The sequence below is a fragment of the Eumetopias jubatus genome, unplaced genomic scaffold (assembly GCF_037043125.1).
Source record: "Eumetopias jubatus isolate StellerSeaLion01/CBP00866 unplaced genomic scaffold, mEumJub1_p1.0 scaffold_4, whole genome shotgun sequence".
In the NCBI taxonomy this organism is placed as follows: Eukaryota; Metazoa; Chordata; class Mammalia; order Carnivora; family Otariidae; genus Eumetopias; species Eumetopias jubatus.
The window spans coordinates 117,638,896-117,650,960 of NW_028274810.1; the positions used below are offsets into that span (position 1 = coordinate 117,638,896).

At 38.3% G+C, this 12,065-nt stretch overlaps 1 protein-coding gene across 2 annotated transcripts in view; it reads right to left on the reverse strand.

Moving 5' to 3' along the window:
• The window catches only part of EFR3A (EFR3 homolog A), a 112,869-nt gene that overhangs the window by 8,252 nt on the left and 92,552 nt on the right, over positions 1 to 12,065 (reverse strand). For both annotated transcript variants that reach the window (XM_028105612.2, XM_088022759.1), the window contains exons 19-20: positions 7,023 to 7,114; positions 2,603 to 2,651 (exon numbers count right to left, since the gene is read on the reverse strand). In XM_028105612.2, the coding sequence (XP_027961413.1) occupies positions 2,603 to 2,651; positions 7,023 to 7,114 (141 nt within the window). The remainder of the gene's footprint in view (positions 1 to 2,602; positions 2,652 to 7,022; positions 7,115 to 12,065) is intronic.

Consider the following 12,065-nt stretch of genomic DNA (forward strand, 5'->3'; position numbering starts at 1 on the left):
CTGTATAATGTCTTGGCCTAATAGAAGGCAGCTGGATTCTATCTGCAAATGCATCCAAACCACTGCAGTGTGTTATTTTGGTTGAAGTATATAAAGAGATATGTACTGGTAGAAAGAGTATTTTAATAGCCTTTCACAGAACTGTGGGTATTTTTTTCTTGGACATTACAACACAATCTGAAAAGTGGTAGTTTTGTTAAAAGTTAGCTGCAACATGAAATTTGAAATCTTACTAATAAACTTTTTGTAACTGATTATGGTAAAATCTACTGGTCTATTTTACACTTTGAATAATCTTTATTTATGCATGATTTTGTAACATCAGGCAATGGTCATGTGGAATACTGATCCAGTGATTTATGCAGGTCCTCTAAATGTAGACATGTTTCATTATACAAGATTTTTAAAATCATATTTGGTAGTTACTACCACTGATCTCATTAGAAGCATCTAAATATTTGGGTGCTGTCAAACTCACAATGGCAGACGAAAGTCAAAATTTTATTTTGTTCAAAGTGCAAATTTTATCATTAGAAGCAAATACAGTGAGGATGGTTTTGTTTTTCCTCTTAAAAGTCACAGCTTCATTTATTTTCCAGAAAATGCCTACCAAATACCATAAGTTTTCTGTCAGTCTTTTTTTCTTTCTTTTTGAAATAAAAATGGTGTTCCTTATAAAAATCGACTAGTTCAGGGGCGCCTGGGTGGCTCGTTCGGTTAAGCGGCCCACTCTTGATTTTGGCTCAGGTCATGATCTCAGGGTCATGGGACTGAGCCCCCTGTTTGGGCTCCGTGCTTGGCAGGGAGTCTGCTTGAGAGTCTCTCTCTCTCCCTCCCTCTGCCCCTCCCCCCCCCGACTTGTGCACACTCTCTCTAAATCTTTAAAAAAAAAAATCGACTAGTTCAGCTTGCAAATCAGGGCAATCAAAGAAGTGCTTTATGTGTACTTCCCAAAGATATGTACCCATGGGTTGAGATTTAATAAAATAATTTACAGTAAGAGCATTCCTAAATAAAATCTCATTTTAAAATAACTGTGTGTGTGTGTGGTGCTGAAGAATATGATCACTGCTAGACTAGTGTGATGTTACTGTCTCCTTCATTCCTGTTATTTGACGTAGTACAAAGGCTAACAGTGTAAAGACACTGTTAGATGAAAATATTTTTTGCTTGAAGGATCCCTTGAAAGAGCCATCGCAGGCTACTGAGGGATCCACAGACACATTGTGAGAACCACTGTCCTAGACTATAAATTTCTCAACATGTCCTATCCTGTTGTTATTGTTATTTTTAAGTAGGCTCCATGCCCAACATGGGGCTTAAATTCACAACCCTGAGATTAAGAGTCGCATGCTCTACCAACTGAGCCAGCCACGCACCCAATGACATGTCCTATTAATCTTTAAATGTCTCAAAATATATTGCACATAATGGGTGTTCAAAATTGCTTACTGAATTCAATTAATTTTATTTTGGTAAATTTGACATTGTATTACAATAATTAAAAAATCCTTTAATGGATTAAGCCGAAAAAGGTCAGATTTAACTTTATGGATGATGGGTGCTAGAGCACTCCACTTTCCTTGATACTATTTTTTTTCTTCTAACAGCTCTGAAAAAATGAGAGCCAATTTCCACCCTATATTGCTTTACCAGTTAGAAAAATTGAGAACAAGGCATCATTAGCCTAGCAGTAATTTATATCAATACTTAATTGAAAGAACCATTTTAAAATTTTAAAAAAGAGGCAAATCATATAAAATTTATTTCCATAAGGGACAAAGGAGAAAAAAATCAGAGTAATATTTTATGCAAAGTAAAAAGATTACAGTCAGTCAAATGTGGGTACGAAATCTGGCATCGGCATTTACTTGCTATGTGATCTCAGAAGAGTCTGTTAATTTCTCTGCACCGATGTTCTCACCAATAAAACAGCAAGAGTTAACATGGTCCTCTATCATGCCTACCTGCTAACAATCTCAGCCAGCTCCTTTCTCCTACCCCATTAGAAACACGCCTCTAATTACACTACTGTGTGCCTGTTAAGTTACTCACTTTATTCAGAATTTTCATCCCCCCATCTCCTACAAAAGGAAATATGCTATTTCTCCTAAGAAGTTCGAGCAGCCTGCAGGTTGGCTACCAAATAAGTGTGGCACTAAAATACACTGACGTGCTTTCTTAATTCTAGGACAGTCACTGTACAGAGAACTACCTATGATAAGACAGGACAAGTATAAAAGTCTAAAAAACATAGTTGGGGGGCGCCTGAGTGGCTCAGTCGTTCAGCGTCTGCCTTCGGCTCAGGTCATGGTCCCAGGGTCCTGGGATCGAGCCCCGCGTCGGGCTCCCTGCTCCGCGGGGAGCCTGCTTCTCCCTCTCCCACTCCCCCTGCTTGTGTTCCCTCTCTCGCTGTGTCTCTGTTAAATAAATAAGTAAAAAATCTTTAAAAAAATAAATAAAAAATAAAAAACATAGCGGAATAAATCAATTACAGATCTACGCACAAATGCCATGCTGCTTCTGTTTATTCTGGCACCTCATCAAGTACTAAGACAGAGATAAGCTAGCAAATCATTAGGAGAGTTAACAAAAATCTCACCAATTGCTTTCTTCAATGCTTCAAAGGTGATTTCTTCAGTGTTACTAACCTAGAGAAAAGTGATTTTAAGTAAAATAAAGAGTTAAGAAAGGTCACTATAAATAACACCTTCACCTAGTTACAAGTCATCTAAGAACTTCTGTAACTGTGTTTCTTCTTCGTGCTGGCTGGATTTGTGATTATCCTCCACAGGATCACATAATCTCCACTTCCTCCTTGGTACCAGTGGCCTACTGCAGGGATTAATGCTAGGCTGGCAGAATCAGCATCCTGTAGGCAACCCAACCACCAATGAATTACAGAACTCCATGTCCACTCATGGAGTGTGCAACAAGGCCTGAGTCCCACTGACTGAACTAGGCTTCCCTAAGTGAACAGTGCTTTGAGAGATTCAAGGCAAAGAAAATAACGTAAATACAGTTCAGTTATGTAATACATGAAAACTAAGTATACTCTACACCCTCTATAATTTTGGTGCCATATACAATTTACAAATAAAAAATAAACTGAAAACTATAAATGGTTTAAAAGCAAGAATCACCACTACTTTGGGAAGTGTTCAAATGAGTACAATTAACATCTTAAAACAATCATATTCTGGGTCTTCTAAGGTCAACCACCTAGACTATTTTCCAGAAATACCTTTTAATAAGAAGCTTCCCCCATTTCTTGCTTTGAGATATAGAAAAGGCATGAAATCAACTGCCTTATGATAAAAAATCAGTAATCCCTTTTACGGCACCAGCACATTTTCAGGGAGAACAATACACGCAGTTACTATAGTATCTCTGAATAGAAGTTATGAAATGATACCTGAGTACTTGCCTGGGCCTCTGGTCATCCCTAATTTTAGCTCATGAGCGTCTTTTGCTAAGTCTAAGGCAGCAAGACTAACGAAAGCAAGACTTCATGCTTTGCACCTTAGCTTCTCTGTAATACAAAGGCTTTAGCTGGAAATCAAGCAGCAAGCGTTCCACTACCTCAGGTTTTCTACTGAGGGTTCATATTTCTAGTTGAAGTCAGATTAAACTTGGGCATCTTCCGTTGCTTTGTTCTAGATATTTGGAGCAGATATACAGGGTTAGGCTCTGGCTCATTAATTATTGGTACCTAGCAGCAGTCTAGTACCTCAACGAAAAACACCCACTGTCGCTCTTACAACTGGCGAGGAGTTTTAGACTTTTGAGAAGCAACTACTCTACAGGAAAAGAGCCCAGAAGAACTACGAGGCCAGCCTCCTTGTTACATGTAACTGTTAATTATTACCTATTTGACCCCTGGTAAGTGAAAAGTTAAAAGTACTTTATTCCAAGAACTCTTCTCTATTGGTTCTTGTTTTCCCTAATTCGGATGATCATGATACAGTCACTCTGTCCCTCTCCTTTCTTGTTTTTAACCTCCTTTCTCGGACTCCCTTTTAGTTACTTCTTGGACCTGCCCATCCTGCTCTGGAACAGGCTACTGCTCTCCCACCCCCTTCCTTATCTCCAGCCTGGCTACTGCAGGTCGTCCTTACCCAAACTGTAGACTAGTAAAAGGATCTACTAGGTGGCCTCTCTACCTCTGGTCCCTTCTTTCCAGTTCAGCCTAGCCATGCTTCTGCGATTCCTTTCATGAAAGCATAGCCCTGATAATGACACTGCCCAAATTTCAGTGTTTCCCTACTTCCTACCAAATTACACATAAAGCCCTCAGGCAGGTGACAAAACCTTCTATAATTTGGCTTCAATCTTGTTTCCCACTCTTTCCTTTTGTGAATCCTATTTAAAAAGGAAAAAAAAAAAAGACCAACTGCTTTATATTAGTGTTCAACGATTCATATTTTTCATACAGTGTAGCTACTAAATACAAGCCACCTATTTCACTTGATGCCCAACCAAACTACGGTCTATTTGCCTCTCTAGAACACCAGTTGTGTGTTCTGGAGAAAGGGTGCAAAGGCACCAGCCTCGAGGAGTTTCAACACTCCTTTTACTCTTGATGACTTTTGCCTTATTCATGATCTACAGCTCTAACCTAGACTGTACAACACCCTTGAGCCTACATAAAATGTGTTTGTCTTTTTCCAATCAGACTAGTTGTTATGTTACTTCCACTGATATCTTACTAATTTTAAAGCACCTAGCAGAGCAGCTTCCGACTCATACTAGACTTGTTTTGTTAGCATACATGCAAGTTTCTTTACTTGTATATGGGAAAAGGCAGGAGTGTGTAAAACAAAGATCTGTTATTTGTCCTAGAATAAATGACAATTCTTTTTGGCCAACCAGTGACTTAATTTTGTACAAAGAAAAATTCGATATGCACTCAAAATGTAGTATGTATGTATAGCCTCCCATTCATTCCCCCAAATAATTAAGCACTATTACCTTTCAGAAAGAAGAACTGAGTGGTGATTTCATTAGACTACAGTAACAATTTGAGTTATATCTATGGAAAACATAAGTTTGCTATGATCTCATCTAAACATTCTGACTTTGAAAATATATATACGCTCTAAAAGCAGATATTGGACATATCTGAGGACTAACTGGGATTATGTATATAAAATTTCAAATAATTTTGATCAAATACAAGAGTACTATTTTTTAAATGAGTAATTCTCTTATTTGATTGTTAGCAAATATACTTATTCATAGTTTGATATTTTGTTACACCATTAATCGGTGAACACTTAATTGACGTGTATTTCTCCTTTCCATGCTATGAAATTAATTAGTTCTAGTCTAGAGGGTAATGTTATTTTGTCTTCTGGTTTTTGAACAGTCATTCCTAATACACAAAATCAGATTCCATAATGGTAAGTGAGTCTGAAACAGCAATGTGCTCAGGTAAATCTTATAATAAACTGTACTTAACTTTTCAAATGCTCGGTGTGCAGCATATTTGACTTAGGACTTATAGAAAAGAAAAAACAGGGTCTTTAACAAGTTAACAAACGTATTAATGGACTCTTAATTGCAAAATGTATGTTTAAGAATCTTCTTCCTATAGTTAAGTCTTTATACAATGTAAGTATTTTCTTTAGTTCTTTTTGCCCCTGCATGATGTTTTTATCAAAATAGACTGATTTCTTTGCAACAGCTTGCAATATATATATGTATTTTTTTTAAATAAAAATGGTTAACAAAAGGAGAATGGGATACCACTCAATAAAATTTATTGCACTCTTGATAAAGTGTATAAACTAAGGCTTTAGATTAATTTTTCCCCCAAAAGGTAACAGCAACAAATTCATAATCATTAAAATACAGAGCTAGCACAATACCCTCCTGACCAGTAAAAAAGTATATACATTAAGATGACTTTCAAGAGGTGAATTTAGGGAAGATGATTTTTCTTGAGCTTTAAGCTGGCAAAAACTACACCCACTGTATTTCAAAACGAACACTAACTGCCTCTTAACTACTCTTGACACTCTGCTGATAATTTCTTAATGAAACTGATTGGTTCTTACTGGGGAGTGGAACACCACAAAAGATGTAAGCTAATTGGCTGGAACTGGCCACCAAAAAGTTCTAACTCCTGAAGACTGACAGGGATTGGGGAGGCAGGGGGGGAGGGGGGCTGTGACAGCATGAATTCAGGCAAATTCCTTCCCCTTTTCTTAGATGGATAATCTCAATTATTTATACTGTACCATGAGAAATAATGAAAAACCTAGGAAGGCAAACAACAGATAAACTCCAAGGAGGAGGCTGATTTGACATCCTGGTATTTCAGCATTTTTACCTGACTATCAAAAAATTCTCTGGTGATTTGTGCAGAGTAAGTCTTAGACAATATTGGCTGTTTTCTTCTTCCTAAAACTCAGGATACACTTTTGTGTTCTATTGAAACAGGAGGAGAGCATCAAACCTCTGACATTTCAAATAAGTCACAGTCCTTAGAGAGTACACAGAGCACTGATACAGTGTAGCCTACAATAAATCCATTATAGTTACTATCAAAGGATAAAAAATTTTCCCTCCCAGATGAGGCTTTGAAACCTTCCACGTAGTATTTGCCTTCACATGAGATTGTACAGTTCCCTTTATTCTCATAATTTTTCATAAATCTTTAAAACTAAATAGGATTTGGAGCACCTCCCAATTTAATAACAGGCCTTACCTAACATTTCTGATAAAAACTTAGTTCTGTTTCACAGTTCCTTTTATTACACTCAATTACAATGTAAAGCCTAATGACCTCATAATACACAATGTTAAGTTTATGTATCTTTACTGAGAGCTGACATGAGTTTAGTAAAATAAAAAATAAGCTCAAAGCTAAATCAGATTAATGTCTACTAATAGCACTGTCAATATGGGGATAATTTAGAGTTATATTTGCTCCTGTTTGAAAGTATGGAGGGGCAAAAAGTTATTTTAAATTGTTATCTATCTCAAGAAAGTACTCTGCCATACTTTCAGCAACTTACCACATCATCAGAAGGAATGCTGTTGGGTAAAATATCCACCTGAATGGATACGGTGTCCACAATACTTTTTCTTCTAGAAAGTCGATCTTCATCTAAAATCAAAATGGTTTTTTCCCCCATTACTTGCTAGTTAGAAATGGTATATCATTTAAAAACTCTATTTCAGATTTCAAAAAATCTCAGAAAATAAACAGTTGTCTTTTTTGCTCTTTCTAAATGTATAAAGCATTGTGTTCTCAGACTTTTAAATTTTATCAAGCAGATTAAAAAAAATAAAACTGATGGGGTGAACTAAGTCAATAGTTTTATTTTCCAAAAAGGGGCATTCAGAGCATCAACATTACCATTACCCTAATGTTTAATAAAAAATAAAAAAAAGTCAACACTAAAAGGAGGAATTACATAATCTAAATTGAATACATTCATTTTTACTGAACACTCACAATATTGCCCTTATATCTCTCATTTCTCCCCTGAATAGTGAAAGCTGTGCACTAACTATGGATCTAGCTCAGGAACCCATGTCTGCAAGTGTTTACCATGCACCACATTTGTGGACTGAAAGGATCTGCTGCTTCAGTCAATAGCTCCTTCTCCACCCTTTCCAGCCATTCAACTCCACTGGCTCCTCACCTATCCGGAAAAACCTACTCTTCACTTCAATGCTCTAGATAATCTACTTTCTCCCCACTTTTGCAAACGTGCTTGGTCTGAACCAACTGCTCTAATCTGTCACCACCTACTCTTAACCCCTGAAGTTATAATCCTGCCCTTAACCACTCTTCTCAAAAGAGTGTGTGTCTCCCCTCCCAGTAAGTTCGAACAACAGCTATCCCTAGGCCCCTTTTACGCTTAACCATTTTGTGGAAATTTTAATTTTTTTTTATTATAATCTCCTCCCATACATTTTTTTCTACTTCAATTTTCTCCTTTGGCATTCAATAAATCTATGAAGTGATTAGACACCATGTTAGGTGTTAGGGACAGACTGCTGAATGTAGTCCATACCAGCTTACAGTCTAACAGATAAGACCCAAAATAAACAAATAGTTACAGAAATAATGAAGCACAATGGAGAAGGACAGGGTGCTAGGAGAACAACTAATAGTTATGGTTTCATCCAAAAAAATGAAGCCACTTTATGTATTCCAATACATAGAATTAGAGGTTTATTCAGCCACAGTTGAACTGGACAAGTATATTTTCTCTTCTGAGCTCCAGTTCAATATTTCCAATTTCCTATTAGTCAATTCTATTCGACATGTTCTAAACCCAATTTTAATGTCTTTAATAAACCATCTTTATGTCACACTGCCCTATTTATTTTCAAGAGGGCCATAATTAAAATTCTGCATCTTTTTTGCCTGAATTCTTAGAGGATAGCTTCCTACCTGATCTAATTGCTCTCTCCCTTTTATACTAATAGTGTTATTTTGAAAGTAAATCGTTTTTAGTCTTAATTATAATTTTAAAAACAAATACAGCCCACACACTGATGCAGAACTTCCCAAGCTTTTACAGTTGGGTTTAGCACATGTCAGAGTAAAATGAAGAGGCTGCTCACACTGTAGGCTCTGACTGCCCCAGTCTCCACCCATTTACTAGAAGGGCTAAGGAGATCAATATCCAGACACATCTGAAATGTTCCCAAAAGCAGCTGGGCAGCTCAGGTCTAGAATCTGTGTCTGACAACACAGTCACTTCATAATCTGGCAACACCCCATCTTTCTAATCCTATTTTATACATACTGTGATTTTCTTCTATGGAAAGAGTCAAGAATAAAGAACTACAAGAAGGCCAGCACAGACGAAGAAACTGGTTTCTTACTGACCACTTCTACTCCAAGGTAGCCTTCCATGGTGGTAATTAAAGCTGGTGATCAAATATGGTTGTTCACCCTCTTTCTAGGCAGAAAGTAGGACTGCAATTCCAGCTTCTCTGTGGTTTAGAGGGCCTATATAACTAGTTCTAGCATTCTAGAGAGCAGCTGCTCCATCAGCTTGGATTCCAGATATGGATGCTATAAGTCATGCACAGTTAATTTGAGCAACAAATCTTTACTGTTTTAAACCACTAAGAACCTATAATTGTTATCACAACTTAACTTAGCCAGGGTTAAACCTTGGCACTACTAATACTTTGGGCCAGATAATTCTTGTGTGTGTGTGGGGGGGGTTTCTGTGTATTGCAGAATGTTTAGCTTCTACCCACTAGCATCCAGTAGGGCTACCCCATCTCTCCTTGCCCCACAGTCGCGATAACTAAAAATGTCTCCAGGATTGACAAATATTTCCTGGCATGGGCAAAATCACCCTCAGATGAGAATCACCGACCCAGTCCATCCTGACCAGTAATAGCCCTTTCTACAATATTCCCTATATGCCACCATCATATCATAAGTTTCTTAAAACACTAACCACATCACTCCACAAAGCCACCCACTTCTTAATGAATTAAAAAGCCATTCTGGGGTCTCTGGTCAGATCTACCAACAGTAACTTCAACTGCTCCCTAATGTATCTAATGTTCAAGTAAAAGGTGCTATTCTCCCATCTCTGAGCGTGCTTTGGCCTCCTGCCTTCCATGCTTCTCTAGAAACAGAAACCACTACTGGAAACACTTTATTTCTTGTCCTTCTTTACATCCTCGCACTATACAAATTCTCACATCTTTTAAGGCCTAGATGAATACTGTATCACTTCCTTAAAATTTTTTCTACTTATTCCTCTTTCTTTCGGATACAAAAACTTACTATCAGTTATGATTGATCTTCTCCAACACCCTTCCATCAATAGCACCCTTCAGACATTTCCTGGGCCTTGTACTAAGACATGTAAATTAATGCCTTATCTCGGTTATCACAGCAGGAATTCAGTGACAAACTCTGCTTTGCACCTACCAGGCAGGATTCACTTGGGTTCTGCTGTAAGAAGGCTGGAGGTACAGATGAATACATACTCAACTGTGACACATCAATACAGATTGCTCTGCTACGGTTTTCAGACTGAAAATACTCCATCTCCTGCTTGTGGCTATGACTACGACCCTAGACACTGTATTCTTTGTTTTTTCTTCATGATCATATGCTTTGATATAAATTACCAAATATAATGACATCAATGGAACTGCTACAAAGTAGTATGTGGTCATCACTGCTGACTTGCTTTTACCTTCTAAGCTGGTCAACTGTCAAGGCCTCATCAGAACTCAAAATGAGGAATAATAGCCTGTTTATCACAAAAAAAACCCATAAAAGGATTTCTAGGCTAACATACAAAGGCTGATGGGGAGCACAGAAAAGTCAGCTTTAAGTCAAAGATAAAAATAAAAAGGGAAGAGAGGCATGAGGGCAGGGAAGGAATCACTGGATGGAAAAATCAATGAGAACATAGTCCAGAGGGAGTTGATTTAAGATTAAAAATTTTTAAAGGGAAGAAAATAAAACGTAATGGGAAACTCTAATGTTATGTTTTCAGAACTTTATTCTTTTGACCTATACAATCACCTGCGTACAGGTGACTGCAGAAAAGCCCAGGTACAACTCTAATCAGATATCATGGACATCTACAAGAAAGTACGGTTTCTAAAACAGAGCTTCTGGAGATAATGCCGCTGGTCCCTGTGGGCCACCTGCGTCTCTTCCCACCTGCTCTTCCAAGCTTACTGAAGGCAGCCACACTGCAGCCTCCATGGACTACATCGTCATGCTGTCTAGAGAACATCCATGTCACCATCTCAGTGTCTAATATAGTGATACACTGGTCTCTGGGAAGACTGCTGCTTTCCATCCTCAAGATGGGCTGGGGTCGTCCCAGACACTGCTTGCTCTGCCCTCGTCACTTTCCCATCCCTCCTCCTGCTCTGCTTCCTGCATATGCTAGTCACAATGGTGACCATCGTCTTTCATTATTGTTTCTAACTAGAACTTGGGAGTTTAGAAGCAATTCTTAGACAGAACTATGCTCTGTCTCTCTGAACTCCCACACAAAACCCATCTGCGACTCTTAACTGCCTACAGGGCACCCTACATGGTTGCTAACTGTCAAAGATACTCAGCAAGAGGCTGATTCCCTAAACTAGCCACCTTTTCCTATTCATTTCTGTGAATAAAAACTCCATCCTTCTGTCATCCAAGATCCAAAACAATGTATAGATAGCTACATCTAAAATGTGTATTTTTTTCTTTCTTCAATTAAACCCAGTCATATCACCCAACTCTCCAAAAAAAAAAAAAAAAAAAGGCAATTGAAGCAGCAAATACACTCCACTCTTACCCTCAGTGGTGTGTCATCCATCCACCCAAGCATCCAAGGCAGAAACCAAGACAAATCTTTGGCTTTCTCCTTGTCCCCTCATACCAATCAACTGCTTATAAATTCTTTCTTGTAGGTTTTTCTAGAATCCACCCACTTCTCTGTATTCTCACTTAGCACAGGCCATGGTCCTCTCTCCTGAAAATTACTGAAGAGCATTCTAAATGGGTGCCCCATCTCCACTCTGCTGTAAGACCACTAGAGTAATACTTGTACAATGCCTAACCCTGTTTAAAATCACTCATCGACTCCCCACTGCTTGCAGAATAGTGCAAAATATGCAACCTGTGTTTACAATTCCCAACCCTACTCCTCTGATTCAGTCCAAAAACACTAACTTCATACTAATTCCCTGAAGAATCATGTTCTTGCCTATGTCCATTCTTTCACACATGCCATCACACTTCTGAAGGAAACACTTGCCTAACACCTGCTTCAGGTTCAGCCTAGCAATTGTTCCCTTTGGAAGACATCCCTGGCCCACCAAATGCTCTCCTAGCTGCTGCCTGGGACCCCAAACTTCTCTGATCATAGCCCTGAAGGTCTGCTGTAACTGTCCAGTTATTTGTCCTGTTCGAAACAAATTGTATAATGAATTAGCTTCTTTGCTATGCATCTGGAATAAAACTGGTGAAACACCATCATGGGGGAACTGAGAAAATAGTCACTCAAATCATCTTCTGTGCTTTGTGGTCCAGATGAAGAGCCCAGTTGAGAAAGACTATCAAT